The sequence below is a fragment of the Cavia porcellus genome, unplaced genomic scaffold (assembly GCF_034190915.1).
Source record: "Cavia porcellus strain 051 isolate PalLab524CR breed Dunkin Hartley unplaced genomic scaffold, mCavPor4.1 scaffold_7, whole genome shotgun sequence".
NCBI lineage: Eukaryota > Metazoa > Chordata > Mammalia > Rodentia > Caviidae > Cavia > Cavia porcellus.
The window spans coordinates 69,053,159-69,071,050 of record NW_026947490.1 but is presented as its reverse complement, the minus strand read 5'-3'; the positions used below and the strand labels follow the sequence as shown (position 1 = coordinate 69,071,050).

General features: G+C 42.0%; 1 protein-coding gene across 1 annotated transcript in view; it reads left to right on the top strand.

Moving 5' to 3' along the window:
* Positions 1-17,892, top strand: part of Fam107b (family with sequence similarity 107 member B) — a 178,184-nt gene that overhangs the window by 46,351 nt on the left and 113,941 nt on the right. Inside the window, exon 2 of the mRNA XM_003468652.2 lies at positions 7,118-7,175. Coding sequence (XP_003468700.1) covers positions 7,118-7,175 — 58 coding nt within the window. The remainder of the gene's footprint in view (positions 1-7,117; positions 7,176-17,892) is intronic.

Here is a 17,892-nt window from a genome sequence, read left to right as displayed (position 1 = left end):
GCTAGATGTCAGATATGGTATTTGTACTCACCAAAATTGAAGAATGAATTCTAAGGAACATGGAAGTTAAGAGTCAGAAAACTTTGTTGGTAAAGATAGCTCTTGAGAGACAGAAGGGAGCCTTATGGGGTTTGCCAACAAGCCCACTTCTCACAGGAAGTTTTATTTGAGCAAAATCACTAGTTGGGAACAAAGTCACGAGGTGAGTATAACATAGGTCAAAGCTATGATCAACCAATAAGATTACAAGTATAGCCATTTAGTATACTGATGCAGTGAGGAGCAGGTCATTTAGGCAGTATATATGGAAAGATCGAGGACCTTTTTAGTAAGAGATTGGTCAGAAGGCCCTGGTCACCCACCCAGTGACTGATGCTATCTAGCCTTTACTGGACCAGGTAATATCATATATTGTTTGTCCCTCAGGAATGCAAACAGGCCTGACCATTCCATCTTTATCTTGAGGCCTGATCTTCAATGAATGCGCCTCCAGCCACAGTTGTGATGTGCTCTTATCTTCTGCGCCTACGCCCTCGGGGCCTCGCCCTGTCTGACTTCCTAGAATATTTCTACATAATGTAGTTGTCTATAATAGTAAGACCAACAGAGCAAGGTCCAAGGGCCCTGATGAATTTGAACATCTGGACCATGTTAGTGGCTGTGGGAAGCATCCAGCCAGCAGGAAGGGGTGGGTGGTGAGGTGATAGAGTGCTGTCTACAACAAGGAAACTCCATTAGTAAATTGAGCATTACTTACATTTGCATTCAGATTCTCAGTATCCCTTCCTTTTCTGGAGATCTGGCAAAAGAGTCAGTGAACTAAATGTTGTATTTCTTTTACAAAGATCAGAGGCATTAACAGGACAATTGGGAAAGCTTGACAAAATTTTTCTCACACTTATGATTTGTTATTGTTTTGCTCACTTTTGGTCAGTTATGTGCTTGTGTGTTTTGTAAGTGTACGTACATGGGTGTGTACGTAGAGCTGTAGATGTTTGCATATTTGTATGTATGAGTTAGCCCAGCCATAATGGTCTAGAAGTAGATTTATTAGGCTCCGTCCAAAAATAAGAATTGGATGAATGTTTATAGGTAGAAGAGAATGAAGATGATACACAATAGTGTGAGGGAAAGAAGCTGCTCAAAAGCAAAGAAAAACTGGAATGGGGGAAAGGAGAAAAAATATATACACTAGATAACTAAGATAATTGCACTGCTGTTTCTGTTTGTTGAAAGGAGCAGTTAATGCTTATTACTGTTTGATCAATTTTTCATGTTGTATCTGGTAATCTGAGCAACTATTTTAAAGACAATATACAATATAATAACCATTGTTAATTTCCTATCATCTTGTTTTGAAGTTCTGTTTCATTTCTAGTGGCTTTTAAAAAATTCTTTTTAGAATAAAAAAAAGTAGAACACAGTAGTCTGGAGCACACTTTTGCTTCTTGCCCACCCTTCCTGGTGCCTGCCCATCTCCCCTCCACACAGACCTCTTCTCCTCCCCTTGCAGCACTTTCCTAGGACTCCCAAGCAGGTGTGGTGTTGCCTGTATGGTGATCTTAGCCCACAAACAATAATCCTTGCTGAATGATCATTGTGTGCAGGGTGATAGATTCTACTTGCCATATTGATTCTTTTATTTGCACACACATGGTGAATTCCCATGACACCACCAGATAAATATTGACTTTATATATTAACTTTTATACTGATTGATCTCTTTCCAAATAACCAATGTGTTAGAGCTTCTGTTATGCTCATGCTCCCACCCTCACTTGATCCGGAAGGATCTTGTGAGTTGCAGAACTGCTGTGCAGTTCTGTGTTAAGGAGGAAATGAAGGCCCCGGAAGTACGAACTTGATCCGGTTCTCATCATTATGCTGGTGTGTGTGTGTGGATGGGGAGAGGTCATAGATGTTCATTTTCCCTGAGATGACATTGCCTTTCTAAAATGAGATTAACAAGGATTAGTGAGAAGAACATTATTTTTCTTTATTGGTGAGAGCCTGAAAGAGGAGAGGTCCATCCTGCCCCATTCTCTGTGAAGCTTCACCAGATGTTCTGAGCACAAAGCTTCCTGAAATGCCTGAGGATCACTGAGGTACTTGATGTCACTGCTGGCACAACTGCATTAAAAATAGCAATGCCTCAGAAGTTCCTTTAGTAGATGTGCTTTTCTAGGACCTGTGTGTCAGGGGTGCAAAGAAGGGCTGAACAACAGGTCACTGTCTTCCTGCCTGGTCCCTCCAATTCTTTACTGTAGATGAACATCCACAGGTTAGCATTACTTATCAGGACAAATTCAGACTATGCATTAAGTTTATTTGAGCAATTTATAAATTTTACTTTAAGTCAGCTTAAGCTTAAGGAAAAGACCCTAAGAGCTGGACCTGGAATCTAAACTTCTTTGCTTAGTTTCAGGGCTACAAAAATTTAGGTTAATTTAAAAAAAATCACCACAAAGTTTATATTTATTCTGGAAGGTTCTACGAGTGTCATTTCTGCTCACAGTCATAATTTTAGCATCCACAAATGCTAGGGCTTTGAATAAGTTTGGAAAGGATGGTTGGCCAACGTACTGATATAGCTCCAGGGTCGTCGAGAAAGCTCCAAGTTCACGCTTATCCTGAAGAAACCACAGGCCTCTGGCTCAGCCTCTTCTGCATTCTTATTTCCTAACTTTCCTGCCTAGACTTTGAGGGAGCCACGGGAGGAAGTAGGGGTGAGCTCACTGTGCTCCATACTGGCTGATGAGCGTGGACCCTGACCTCCTCTTTCTGCACAGCTGTGCCTGTGGGGCTCAGGATTCTCAGGCGGGACCTGAGGGTACCTACTCTGTCTACCTCCCAGAGTTACTGAACGCGTCAGGTAAAATCATGCATTGGACTTCACTTTGAACGTGGAGAGTTATCAGAGAGATATGAGATACGACATTTTCACAAATATGCAAAGAATTGTGCCACAGTTTCCAGGTGGGTCTTTATCCTCTTGCTCACACCATGTTTATGAACTCCTTTTGGCATAGTGCTGTGGCCTGAAGGCTTATGACTTCCAAAGTTCATATGTTGAAATGCTAACTGCTGAAGTGATGGTATTAGGAGGGTGAAGAGTTTGGAAGCTAAGTCTTGAGGGTGGAAATTATTGCACTCATAAACGAGGTCCATGGGCACTCATTCACCTCTCTGCCATGTGAAGACAAAGCTGAGAAAGGTTTGTTTATGAGCCAGGAAGTAGAGTCCTCTCCAGATGCTGAATCTGCTGTTGCTTTTGATAGTAGACTGACCAGAATTGTGGAATAGGTTGTTTAAGAATCAGCCTACAGCATTTTCTTATACCAGCCCTACATGGTCTAAGACACACATGTCTCTCAACCTGCATTCTTTTCTAGGGACAAGTGTCATTGTGTAAACATAATGATCCCCTCTTGTCATTTGCTCATGATCTTAATGCAGTCTGCACCTGGGATCTGCATATAGGATCAATAAAGGCAGTCGATTAGTCATCAGTATAGTTAAGTCTTAGCCCTTCTGTTCCTAGCAGTTTGACAAGATTACAAATATTTTGCAATAATTATGTAACTTCAGACTTTGGACCCATGAGTTGAATTACAGCTGCAAAGATAATGCCATGAAAACTTATGGAACTGGATTTGAAAATTTCACCATGTGATAAATGTGGTTTTGGTCCGTGGTTTCCCTGGCTGGGGCTCTATAACTCTAAAGGCGCACAATGCTCTGTCCTTGGAGAAGCCTCCTCTAACTTTGAGGAACAATCATTCTTTCCATTGCAGAACTGCACTGCCTACCTTTTCTTTACCTTTTGAGCTAATCCTCTCACTCAGGATAACTACACATTAACCAGCTTTTATTCCTCGTTAAGATAAAATTTATTTATTTTTTTCATTTTGCAGTAGTAGAGATGATTACACCCAGAACCTTCACACTTAGTTACATTCCCAGGTCCTTTTGTTTTGTTTTTTGAGACAGGGTTTTGCAAAGTTGTGAGTTACTCAGGCTGGGCTTGGATGTTCACACTTCTTCCCTCAGCATTCCAGCATGCTAGGACTACAGGTGTGCACCATGTGCCTGGCAAGGTGAAATACTTAGTCACATGAGCAAACAGCTGGCATGGAATGTGGCAGTGTGGCCAGGAAGATGGTATGAATCCTTCTCCCATTTAAAAGTATGTGTCCTGAGATAAGGTCTTTAGCCCTCTGGATCCCTTCTGTGCGATGAAGATACAAATGTCTACCCTTCTGTCTCTGTGACCTAAGATATTTACATTGGTGAATTGGCCAGGACCCATCCTGTTTGAAGGACAGAAAATCTGACAGAAATGAGTTTGATTTAAAAAGAAATGTATCATCTGACCTATGCAAAATGTCCAAGGTTAAGCTTACATCTGGCTTGACTGGGCTGGGGGCTGAGGTGATGTTGGTAGGCCTCAGTGTCAGTGTGTTTCTTGGTTTTGCCTTCCTTGATGTGGACATCAGTCTTGGCAGCACATGAGAGCAAGAGAGTGGCCACAGGAGCAGCTCTGAGCCCTATCTGCATCTCAGGTCTCAGAGTCAGTGGATAAGAATAGGAATATATTTCCATCTTTCCAGAAATACAGAGAACAATCTGATTTCCTCTCATTCACCCTGGCTGGGTTACACATACCAGTGCAGCAGACTGATGGGAACAGCCTGGTGTCACTTTGCCTCTTCTAGAGTGGAATAAGTTTCATGGACTACATCAGATCACAGGGCCACACTTCCTTCAGGATGGGAAAGCATTGCTTTAAAGCGGAAGTCAGACCACGCTTACTTCCTAGAGTGCGAGTCTGGGCCATAAAATCAACAGATGTACTACAGTTGGGCTGTTTTTATTGTATCCTAGTGCTGCTGAGGGAAAGCCACTGAGATCAAGTTCAGCAAATCACAGGCTGTCACCAAAAGGAAGAGGCCAGGAACTGAAGGAGCTCAGCCTCTTTTCTCTAAATAGAACATAGTTTATCCCTGCAGACAGATGTTTGTGTATCCTGAGCTGAGAGCTCTCCAGCAAGAGCACTGCAAATAGCCTTTCCCCTGCAGACTCTTTTGGGCTTGTAGCTCTTACCAAACAGAAACTTGGTGGAATGGAAATGGAATACTAAATATGTGTGGAGGAAATCTAAAGAGCTCTTATTTCACAATTCCAGAATTCAGAGTAATAAAATGTTAATACTGTTATTGGCTCAAGGGAGAGGATCTTTTGTGTATGAAAAAACTTTATTTGGATAATTTTGCCATCTCAAGAAACTCTCTGTGGCTGTATTATACAATAACTCCTCCTGTTTTTAGTATGTACTATTCAGTTGGGCCTTATGAAGTAAGAAATTACTTGCTGTACATTTAATTGCTATGGGACAGGACTTTTCTACAATGTGTGTGTACCACTGACATACCACTAATTCCCACTCTATTAAGAAAGAAACAAGTTTGGAGGCAACTTTTATTATAATTTCCTGTCACACATAAATTTGAGGTAATTGGACTGAGGCCTTGTTTAGCGTGTGCCCATGCCAATACTGTTTCATGGGTTTTAACAGTAAGACAAAGTTGGGAAACTTCAAACTCTGATGATGAACATTTGAAGATGGTATTTGATTTCTGGAAAAACTCTCATGCCTGATATAGGTAATGCCAATTCCCTCGGAAACTAATAAGGCACAATGACACTTGCCTTTATGAATTAAAAAGCATATTTCTCTGTCTCACTAACTGAGCTTGAGAGTCTGCTGGATTCTGATCTGTACGAGACATTATTACCTACCAACTGGAAAATGTATCACAAATTTGAGATTGTGTCCATGATGGACAGTATCAGGGTTTGAGTTCCAACATTCTACCCTGATGACAGAATAGTCCCAACTGTCATATGTGGAGTTCCATAGCCATGTGCCTTGTATAGTCTAGAATATCCTGTGTCAGGGTAAATTCTCAGGAAGAACAAAGCATGAAGAAATTATTTCAAGGTAGGAAAAAAGCTGCCCACAGTGTAATTCAAGGGTGTTAGGGTGGATCCTACCTAAAGACCGAGATTCCAAGAAATGGCCCACAATGGGAAGAGCGAATGACTCATCATCATAAAGTCCCCATCTTGCAGACAAAATAAAAGAGCCATCCTTTCGGCATTCCTGCTAACTTATAGTCCTCACTTTCAGCCACCTCTGGTTTCATCAATGTTGTAGCATTAGCAATTGTCCTTAAGCAGTTCCAGTTATTGTGACACCGCTTGTGCACTGTGGGAAAGTACATTAGTACAACCATGTAAATAACAGTACAGTGGTTTCTCAAAACATTAAAATAGATCCAAGTACACTGCTTCTTGGTGACTATCAAGTGGTGTGAAATCCATATATCAAAGTGATTCTTGCACATCCATGTTTATCCCAGCATATTCTGAACAGCATGGTATGGAATCAGCCTGGGAACCTATCAGTAGACAAGTAGATAAAGGAGATGTGGATCACACTCAGAATATTGGTCAGCTGTAAAGATGACACCCCGTCTTTCATTACCAGATGGGTAGAACTAGATGACATCATGCTAAGTGAAATAACCAGACAGAAAGAAAAGTACTGCACATGGAAACTAAAAAATGCTGACCTGAATGTATAATAGCAATCATACCAGTACTAAAAGAAGAATGTGAACTCTACCTTCCCAGAGATTAAAAATAACTATAAACTTTCAAGAGTACATGAAAAAAGCTCCTTGAATTATGAAAAATAAAACGTCTTCTTTGGTATGCCACACTGCTAGAATTCTTCCTGTGGAGAAGCTTTTCTAAGTAACTGGTGTCCCCAAATGTCTTAGTCCCAGAAAACCCCTGGATGATACTCCAAGGATGATTCTCAAAGGCATTTCCAGATGAATAGTACCTGGAACGATGAACCAACACTCCCATAGTTAGACAGCTGTTCTTGTATTTGTAACTTGTCCAAAGCTTTAGTTCTGTAAGGCGTGGCGTCATTTTCTGAGTTTTGGTCTCAAGTTTGCAAAAACAGTGTTGCTGTAAATTAATGCTATGTTTTACCTTTTCTCTGTTTTTTTTTTTTTTTTTTTTGGCTTGTGGGACTGGAACTCAGAAGGAAGAACTCCAAGAAGAACCTAAGTACCCTGAGTTGGAAAAGAAGCCGCCATCAGGTAGAGTACATTTGATCCTTTCCTGGCTGCTGTTGCTGACAGCAGGGCTCAGTGCTGCCCAAAGCTCTGCAGATTGCAGAAGAAAATCTGTTTCCAAATGATTGGAAACATGATGAGGAATGTCACTGTGATGTATTCCAGGCATGACATCTGGACAATCTAGTCATAATGTGAAAAATAGCTTATTCTCTTGTCCTCTTTCTTTTATTGATTGCAGTTCTTGATGAACAAATACTTGCAAAGTAGTACATAATGATGAAGAAATTTCAGATTCAGTAATGCTAAAATAGGGAATGTGGTTATTTACTGAAATGTTGATGATTATCTTGGAAAATGTTATTTAGATACATTTGCTGCGTTTTTAAAATGTTAGTGCATAGTAAAGTATGTGGCATGATAAAGTTAGTTATCCCCGAATGGGACTTCTTATGAGACTCTGTGGAAGGAAACAAGTGGTGATCAAGTTTATAACTTAGTTTGTGACTCAGATCAGCAATGATAATAAGAAGTAATGGTCATAAAATAAACATTAGTTGAATGGACCTAGAGTCAGAAACTAAATCTTAATGCTCTCATCTTCAATTTTCCTAAAGCTTTTAGTGTTGTGTTTTATATGGTTCAGTATTAGAAGATGGCTCTAGATGTTTGCTCCTGGGAGAAGGTCGTTCTTCTGTGATGAGACACCATGTCGATGAGGAGTGCCCCATTTCCCAGAGACAGCAAGGCAGGCTGGGCAGGTGGGTGGAGTTTGTTTTTGCCCCCAGCCTGCCCTTCCTGTGCTGTGCTCCTCCTCCTCCTGTGCCCCTGTCTGCTCCCTGCCTTTCCCAGGTTCGCTACCATCAGAAGGGCAGGCAGTTAGACACAGGGGCCATAGCAAGCCATGCTGCTTTTCTTTAGGCTGCTAGTAATACAAACCTCAAACCTACCAGTGCAATGAAGACATACAAGCAACTGTTAAAGGGATTTTGGACATCAGCAAACAAGCAAAGAAATACAAGTGGGAGGAGCAGGAGGTAGCTGGAGGTGGCACTTGCAGTGGTGGTCATACTAATAGCCCACTGTGTTCTCAACCTGAGCACAGGGGGCCTTGAATCCCAGGAGCACCAGGTGAAGGCTCTGTTAGTCTGTGTGCTCCCGAGCAGGAATTATATCTTTTGAGTGTGTGTGTACTGGGAATGGAACCAGAACTTCACACTGAGCTGTATCCCCAGCCTCATCCATGCATTCATTCACTCATTCATTTTGAGACAGGGTCTCACTAAATCACTAAGATACCCAAGCTGGGCTTGAACTTGTGATCCCTTGTCTCAGCCTCCCAGAGTGCTGGAATTACAGGCATGTACCACCATACCTGGTAGGTTACATTTGCTTAAAAGTGAAGTTTGACCTTTTATTGAAAGGTACCATTTTAAAGATGCATCCCTTGGACATAATATTTGAAGCAAAAATAAAGAAAAGAAATATGAACCTAAATCTTGGTTTTATCTATAATTCTGCACAGGAAAAGGGAAGGATGAGCTAGTGACCCCACAGAGAGTGATGATCTTTGTAGAGGAAAAGTCTCCATACTTCGATGTTTCTACGCTATGGCCGAAAGTTGTTTCAATAATAAACAAAGGTTCTTTGCCGATAATACCAAGGAAGAGGCTATCACACCAAACAGAGAGCTTCATGATGAGCCAGTTCCCGGGAGGGGGGTGTTCCTGAGGATGGGGCAGAAGGCAGTGTGTGTGTTCTCACCTGGGCTCGGACCTCCTTTCTTGGCAGCTGCTAGACCAGAGCACTCTTTACTTCTGTATCAGCCAGGGTTCCCTAAGGGAACTACTAGGATATAAATCTTCTAATACTGAACCATATAAATCTACTAGGATATAAATCTGGATGAAAATCTGGTACAGTCGGTGATGCATGGGGCATCATCCGGGCTGAGAAGCCCCACGGCTTCTTACTGTGAGCTGGGCCCCCAGGAAAGCTGATGGTGTAATTCTGCCACAGCTTAAAGGCCTCAGAACAGGCGAGCCAGTGGTGCCAGTCCTAGCCAATGGCAGTGGCTGACAAGAAGCAGAAGGGGTGAATTCCTCCTTCTTCTGTTCTTTGTCTACTCCTGACCTGGACAGATTGGACCCTCTCCCCTGTAACTTGGGAGAGCAATCTACTCCACCAACAGAAGATTCGGAAGATTCGTGTCTCCTGGAAACACCTTCACAGACATGCCAAGAGCACCTGGGGCCCAGCCAAATCAACACAGAATGGGCCATCACTCTCCTTCCCATCTGCCTTTCTATGGACGCTTCTCTTTCTCCAAGTCTTCCCTGGCCACTCTGCTTTTTATTTTAGAGAGGAAGTTTTATGGTGAACCTCTGTTTAATCTCTTTATTCAAATGAAATGCTTCTAGGACAATAAGCCAAGCCCTACAAAAGGCATCAGTAGTGAAGAAGATCAAAATTGAACATCTCTTGTCCAGTGCAGAGACTTAGGCTTATAGCTGATCTAGAGACACTGCAGACGCTGTCCTTGCTTATGTCATTTTAAGCTCAATAAATAGAAATTGATAATTGTACACTATGTAGAGAGAGGGAAACCTTTTAAAGATAACATATCATGTCTCCCCTTGTTCATTTATTTCCTGTGGGTGGATCAGTGAGTAAACAGGGCAGCTATGCTTTCTTCTAAGAAATCTTTTTGAACATGAATTACATTTTTCTAGTGGCTATATTTACAAAAGTGAAATGTATTTGAACATGTTGCCTCTCTCTCACCATTCCTATTGCATTGCTTTAGAAGCAGGTCAAGTATTTCAATGTGCTGAAACATCTTTCAAATGAGGATAAAATTCAAGGAGACCTTGTGGAAGCCTTCTTATATATCCAGCTCTACTTAACTCTGTTCCCAGGGCTTCAAATATTGCAACACTTGGTCATTCAAGGGGGCAGTCCTGTAAATTGGGGGTTGTGTGATGGTCAGAAGTTTTCATCAGAGCGCTCTGTGCAACTGAAGGTCACCTGGAGCTCAGCGGGGCTCAGCACAGTTTCAGAGTTGGCTGTGTGTGTGTCGTTTCCTGAGGTTTGTGGGTTACTTAAGTGTGAAGTAATAAACCCCAAACGGTTAAAGTTCTTTACCTAACAATGAGTGCAACGAGGAAAACAATATATGTATTTTTGCAACTTCTATGGGGCAGTGAGATCTGGGCTTATACTGAGCAAGTCTTAGTTGTACAAGGTAAGCTCCCTGTGGGAAGGTCTACAGTCACATTAAGAGGCCAGGCTTTGCTGAGCAAGACCCATTTTCTGTTTATTTAGACAAATGAAATAATCTACTTTTGCTTTTGTATCATGCTAAAAACAGTCAAAAGTGCTGCTTCCATCAAAGCCAAGTGTATGAGGTGTGATTGAAAATATGGTGAATATTTAAGAAAAATGTACTGCAGTAAAAGACACATTGCTATTAATCCCCCTCACTTTGAACACGCGTATCCTATCATTCTTGTCACTCTCTGTAGCAGTTCTGGAAGCCCTCTTTCATGAGTGTCTAGGGCTACCCTGTCATGGCTGCCATCTGCTAAACCAGTCCAAAATCTTCCATGATGATTTCGACTTTAGTGAAGAGCTCGAAGTTGCGTGGGTGCCAGATCCAGTGAATAAGATGGATGAAGACACGGGGTCATATTTTATAAGCCTGCCTTTCCTTGGATGATACTTGACAGCAGAATTCACAGTACTTTTGATCATATCTTGTAAAGACACTCATGAAAGAGAGTTTCCAGAGCTGCTTCGGACAGTGGCAAGAATGAGAGAACAAATGTCTTTGAAGTGAGCGAGATGTATATTTCTATCATATTCATATTTCAGTCTCTTCACTTGTGCAAAAAAGCTTATCATCCACACAGACTTTCCCAAGACTGTGCCCAAAGAATGAATAAACAACGGTTTAGATAAACAGATTGGAAACTTTCTCTGTCCTGAATTCAATTTCTTTCCATTTCCTTCATCCCAGGACAAACACTGTAAGGAACTTTGGTGGGGCTTTTATGAGAGAGAACACTCTTGGGAGTTGGAGACAACTGTCAGGGGAGAGCTGGTTCCAAAACTCCTTTCTGGTCTATCTGACTCATGCTCCACCACGTACCAGGCCTTCGCTCCCAGGAAGATTTTTCTTGGTCACTTGCTGTAATGTTGTGATCTCTTTTCAGTTCTTATATCCTGTCCAGCTTGTTTTCCTAAAGACAATGAGTGCCAATCTTGGAAACAAGCCAATTGCCCATCAACTGAGGAATGGATAAAAAGATGTGGTATTTTTATAAAATGGAGTACTACTCAACCATAAAGAAGGATAAACTGGAAACTTTTGTAGGTAATTGCACACAAGTGGAGAACATACTCATTAGTGAAATAAATAAAACACACACATGCAAATGTTGTTTTTTTTCATTAGTGTGAGAAGCTGAAAGAAAAAAACATATACAAGTGTATGTGTATGTATATAAAAGATAGTTAAGATAGTTATACTACTGATTTCTCTGAGTTTGCTGAAGAGAAAGATTTGTGCTAGTCTCGTTCAGACAATTGAATGCAGATGTCCTGTGCTCTGGGTGAATGATTTGGGGATGAAAATGTGCAAGGTATGTACCATTCTTGCCCCCTAATTGTATGATTTGAAATTTTGTTGTAACTTTTCCTCTCCTCCTCCTCCTTCTTTTTTTTTTTTTTTCTTTTTATCCTTGAAATAAAATGGATTTTGGGGGAAAAAGACTAGTGCCTCCCATTGTGCGATGGGGAGGACTTAGTTTGGTCTGTTGCCCCCGCACAAGGCAAGCCCTGTGGGGCAGGGATGTTAGGCCTCCTGCACACACAAGCAGAGCCCAGAAGAGAGCTGGCTAGGAGCAGGTGTGTATTTGTGGAATGAGAATGAATGCTTGTTTCCTTAAGCTCTTGCTAAAGTGATTAGATGAATCAGAGCTGAATGCTGTTTTCTATTTGCTTTTTATTTCAGCTCTCAGCACAAGGTCTGGAACATATAAAGAACTATAAATAAATAGTTGTTTGACTCAGGTATGCATTCGTGAGTGAGTGCTGAGTGGTTTCCAGGAGTCTGTGACACAGAGTGGTGTACATCAGGTCCCACCCAACACGGAGTGTGTCATGCTAGTCCGGGAGAAATAAGAGATGAATCAGATATAAGTCTGCCTTCTGCAAGCCAACACGACTCCTTCTTTCCGAGTTTCCTTTCTTCCCATTCTCTTCATCTCAGGACATCTTGAGAGTTTGTCACAGCTTTTATTGGAGAAAATGACCTCAGGGGTTATGGGTGACTTCGGGAAGGATCTGATACCTGGGATCCTTTGTGAAGTGGTGCTAATCTCTATTCTAGTCTAAGGAAGCCCACTATTTTGTTTCTGTTCCAGGTTTTAGAGATTGGATTTTCACTATCATTTAAATTCTTTTTAAGAAGTAAATGTGGTAATATGCTTTTGCTGGAGAGTAATCAGGGGAATAGGCTTGAAGAGAAGATACGTTCCCAATTCAACAGCTCAAAACTCTACAGGACAAGAAGCCATGGGCTGTGAACATATAAAAAGATGTTTCTAGAGTTTGCTGATAGCTCTTGTGTTATCAAGTAGGAGAACTTTATTATTGATACTGTAAGTATTATTGCCTAAGTCTTCTGCACTGGTTAAATCAATTGGAATTGCCTCAGGCGCTGAGGAGCTACTTCTGTGTGGCCAGGTGTTGCAGGTGCTTTCTTCATCACTGAACTTGACCCACAGAAGGAGGAGAGGTTAATTTTGGCTCAGTTTTAGAAGTGTCGGTTTGTGACTGGTGGTTCACATGCGGAAGCAGCAAAGTGAGAGGGTCGGCTACAGAGGACAGCAATGAGAGAAAAGGAAGGAGATGTGTCCTCCAGCTCACAGCCGCAGTGACATCGGGTGAGATCAGGCCCATCTACTAACAGCGCATCAGCCAGAGAGCCCCACAATCCAGTCACCTTCCAAAGCCCAAACCTCTGCACCCAGCTTTGGGGAACGTTCTCGATCTAAACCCTGACACTAGGGATGGAGCAGTGTTTGCTTTTGACAGGAGAGGCTGCAATGGCGGAAGGAAGTTTCTGCCCACTAAAGATGTGCTGTTTCTAGCCCACTGTCGTTTTGCATTCAGAAGGTGTCAGCTAATGACGGTTTCAAAGCTCTCAACAGTCTCAAGGGCCAAACTATCACTACCCACAGCTCCAAAAACCATCCACCCATCCTCTTCTGGATCACTCTACTTTTTCACCTTCTCTCTATAGGCACAGGGCTACTTGTTTCTAGTTTTTTTTTTTTTTTTTAATTAAGGAAAGTCAACGGACTGTTTCTTGTTCATGAGCTGGGAAATGCCAGAGATAAATAAAAATGAAGTCTGGCTTAGTCCTCTGTGTTTGAGGTAGACTTGACAGCTGTTGATTGATTGGGTACCTGAGCCTTGTCGGAGAACTGAGGTGAACGTGTGCAGCAAACTGTGGAGTGTGCCATTGTGCTCGTGTGCACTGAGCCATTCCACACCTAGTTCTACATCTGTAACCATAGCAGAAGTGGAGGCAGGAGCTCTCCAGGTTACCCACCATGTGCATTAGTTAACAAATGAAACCTTCAGGGTGGTAAATCGCGGAGAACTGCTTGATTTTATATGTCACAGGGTCTCTTTGTACCCTATCTTACTTTCTTTTAAAGTTTCCTTATTTGTATGCATAAGATTTAATGCTGGTCCCTTGTAAAAAATCTCAGAGGGGAAAGAATTATGAAGATGCCGGTACTATACACAGTCAGAAGTGGTGGTATTCAGTGTTTCCCTCCTTGAGGAGCCTCTCTACCCACTTCCCATTTCTCACTGGCCTCCCGCACATAGGAGTAAGGGACATATCTTGTATTGGTCACTAGGGACTTGGATGTCCAGCCAGCTTTCTCCTAGGGTGCACATTCACTCCCATTCTTGGGATGTGGAAAGTGGAAATTGACACCTAGAAATTCTAGCTCCTGGACACAAATATTCAGAAGAGAAAAAGTAATCCAACGTTCTCAAAGATTGTTTTTGAAATTATTGGTGATTTTGTTTCTTACCCGTGTTTCCTTGCAAACATGTCAAAGAAGTGAAATTCTGCCCCAGGTTTCCATGTGAAATCAGATCCATTTCCCAGCTGCAAGCTCCACTTGTGCTTGGCTTTACAGCTGACATACCTCGCCACTGTCAGTGCCTCACAGAAGAACAGCTATTGCTCCTGAATTTGTACTTGTGCAGGAGGGGACCTGGAGTCAGCAACATGGTGGAAAAAACATGAAGCGACTTGTCCTAAAGCTGTTTTTGCATCACATTACTGGGCATTATCCTGGAAAATGTCCACTGTTCACAACAAGGGTAGGCAGAGGGAGGACCAAGTTGGAATGTGTGGCTGGTCCCCACACCTGCTTGCCTCCCCTCATTCCTCACCTTAGGCTCACTGCTTCCTCCTGGTGCCCGCAGTTCTCCTCTTATCTACCCTGAGTTCACTGGCACGCCATGCCCTGAGGGAGCAACGCTCAAACCACCACTGTGAATACACAGGGCAGCTTGCCCGTGCTCAGGCAGAGTGCCATGAGCGCTGCTGGTGCCTTCCAGAGCCACTCAGAGTGTCTGCTGCATACAGCCCTGTGGTACCTACCGACATCATACCCCGGCACCCACCTCAGGGGCTTCTATCTGAACCCCTGTCACCGAACCTGCTTCTGGGGAAACCCCAAAGAGAGGGTCTTGTGAGATGTTCACTGATAGAACACTAACAGATTGGAAGGCATCAATAACTGAGATCACAAAAATATTTGAATATATTTTTAACTTCAAAAAATAACATTTGAAACTAACATAAAAAGCTTCCTTGATTTGGATACGGCCAATGCAAGTGCATTTGTTGAGATGGACAGCATGGGACATGAATAATGCTCTCAGATGGGCTCCCCTGCTCCCCCCATCCTCCAAATTGTGGTTTCGTTGAAATTGTGGGGGTTTCTGGGGACACTTACTAGTTTCCATGGAAAAATTCTCAAATTACTGAGGTCAAGAATTCAGAACCACAACTTCACAAGAATACACAGTATTTTTCAACTCCATTAATTGGTCAAAATGGTAGCATTCCTAACGTCTTAAAATTTGGTGATATTTTTGAATGCAATGTTGTAGCTTATGTGTCTACTGAGAAATATTTAATAATTGATTTTAAAAATGAGATTTTCCCATTATGAACTTGACTATCACAAAGCAAGTCTGTTTATTTAGTGCCATATTTTGACTTAATTTAAATGTGCTTGATTTGAGCTTTAGCAGATTTGTATTGTAATGTCACTTACTTATGAACTACCAAACATGGGCCCTCCTGCCCCGCTTAACTGCTGATAGATCCTGGGTGAACTTAGATAATTGCACATCCTATTTTGATCGTTTTTTCCCTTTTTAAACAGATTAGAAAACCACCTCTTATTTCTCCTCCTTCATCATAGACAGGGAGATATGACAAAGCAAAAAAGCCCTTTCTCGCATGAATTATGCCTTCCTGATTAACAACTTAATGAATTATGCCATAACCAATAATCAATAACTAATGATAATTAATAACTAGGCAGGGTATGTTTCTCAGAAACATTCAGAATACAGCAAATTATTCTGAAAACCTGGAAGGCGCTCACACTGCTTGTGACTGGTGTTCTAAACAGGGCAAACTCATAAGGGTTGTTTGGTTGGGAGCCTTTAAACATTTTTTTTAATTGGTTGCCAAGGTTTAAAATTGAAAAATTGTATGAAGAAAACCCAAGTTCCCATTTATCTTGAGAAACTAAGAGCTAGCCAAATCAGGCCTGCAGGCTAAGTAATAATGAAAACATGATGTTAGTGGGTCTCTAGCTGCTCTGGCCAACCAGTCCTGCCCTGGGGGACTTTTCAGGCTTGAACTCACAGTTTAGGAGGTCAGGAGAAATGTGGGAAAAGGAAGAAATACAAACAAGTAGCAGCCCTTATCCTCCTCAGGCAAGAAGAAACTTGCGATGTGCTCATAGTTTGATGGATGGACGGTATCTTCTGTGGTTTCATTCTTATATCAGAAATCTCTTTAGCTGTGAGCTGAGGAGCAGGTAACACAGTGCGGGAATGGTTGCTATAGAAACAGTGGAGCAAATGCAGGCATCAAGCCTGTGAACTCTTACCTTGGCCAGAAGGTTTAAGGGAGTTGTGTAAAAATCATGTGGTGAAAGGGAATAATAGTATATTACTCCACGGCTTTTCATGATTTCAGTAAAGGAGGATTATGGCAGCTTTTACAGCTGTGAAGAATTCCACGAGGAATGCAATCAGTGGGTAGGTGTGTGAACTGCTAACACTTCAGTTCTAGTTCCATCGCAATGACACAGGAAGTTGGAAGGTGCAGAGAAAGCTCTAGAGCCTGCGCTTTCCTCTGGTTCTCCTTTTGAGAGAAGTGTGCTCCTGAGAGGGCTGGAGTGAGGGTTGCTGCTTGTTCTGTGCCTGAGTAGTGAGGCAGATGATGCCAAATCACCTGGGAGTGTTTGCCTGGCTGTGTGCCTGGCTCCTTGTAGGTGGATGTTGATGAACCATGACTCCTGTGTGAACAGTAATCATGGACAATTTCAGCATTCTGTCCACAGAGAAATAGACAAAGCAACCAGCTGTCATTGGCTTTTTCTAAAGTCGTGGAAGCAGAACACATCAAAGACTCAAAAAATCAGGGCAAGTTTTGTGAAGGTCTGGTTCCAGTACAGTGAGTCCCTGACTCGAACATGTTCCATTCCTGTAGAATGTTTGCAAGTTGAATTTGTTCAGAAGTCGGACAGAGTGAGCCTTACATAACTTTGGTGCAAATATACAATGCATATGGCGTTGTGCTCCCTAGCAGTGCCCTCCACATCAATACCACTTTCCCTTCAGCTTGCAGAGACCTGGGCTCTGCCAAATTGGGCCTTAGCACATAATAGTCTAATCAATCTTTTCTAACAACTGAGCACAATATGTCTGGTACTCATCCTAGTCTTGGTAGTATAACAATAGCAATGGCCAACGTTATTAAATTTTTGCAATTTAATTCAAGATATTGTGCTGTGATTTATTATTTAATCCTCTTAGCAGCCCTATGTAGGAGACCTATTTTATTTCTCTTTGCACAAAAGGAAAGTCACACTTTAAAAGTTGACTTTTGCAAGATCGTATACCAGAAAGGACTGGAACCAGAACTCAACTCAGACCTGGTTGAGTGCAAAGCTGTTTTAACAGCTCTTCAAAACCTAGCATGCCTTTTGGATGGAGTTAATCTGAACAGTGTCATGTATCTCTGATCTGAGGAAATGCATCAATAGGGATCTTAGATTTGGTGCTACTTGGATGGTCCAGCCCTCCTGATGTCCCATAAAAGAGGGAGCTCTATGCCAAGTGTAGCAGCTATAATCCCAGCCCTCAAAAAGTTTGAGGCAGAAGTAAAAGTTCAAACCCCATCTGGACAATTTAGTGACTTATGAGAATTTGTCTCAAAATAAGAAAAAAAAAAGGATTATGAATATAGCTCAAAGTGAAGGCTTTGGATGTAATCCTCAGTGCTGAAAAACATTAATTAAAAAAATTCTGAAATTTGATGATGCCTTGGGGTTTTCCCTGTGCATATCAAGTCGCTCTGGATGGAAATAAAGTATAGAAGTAAGTCATTGCTTCTTTTAAA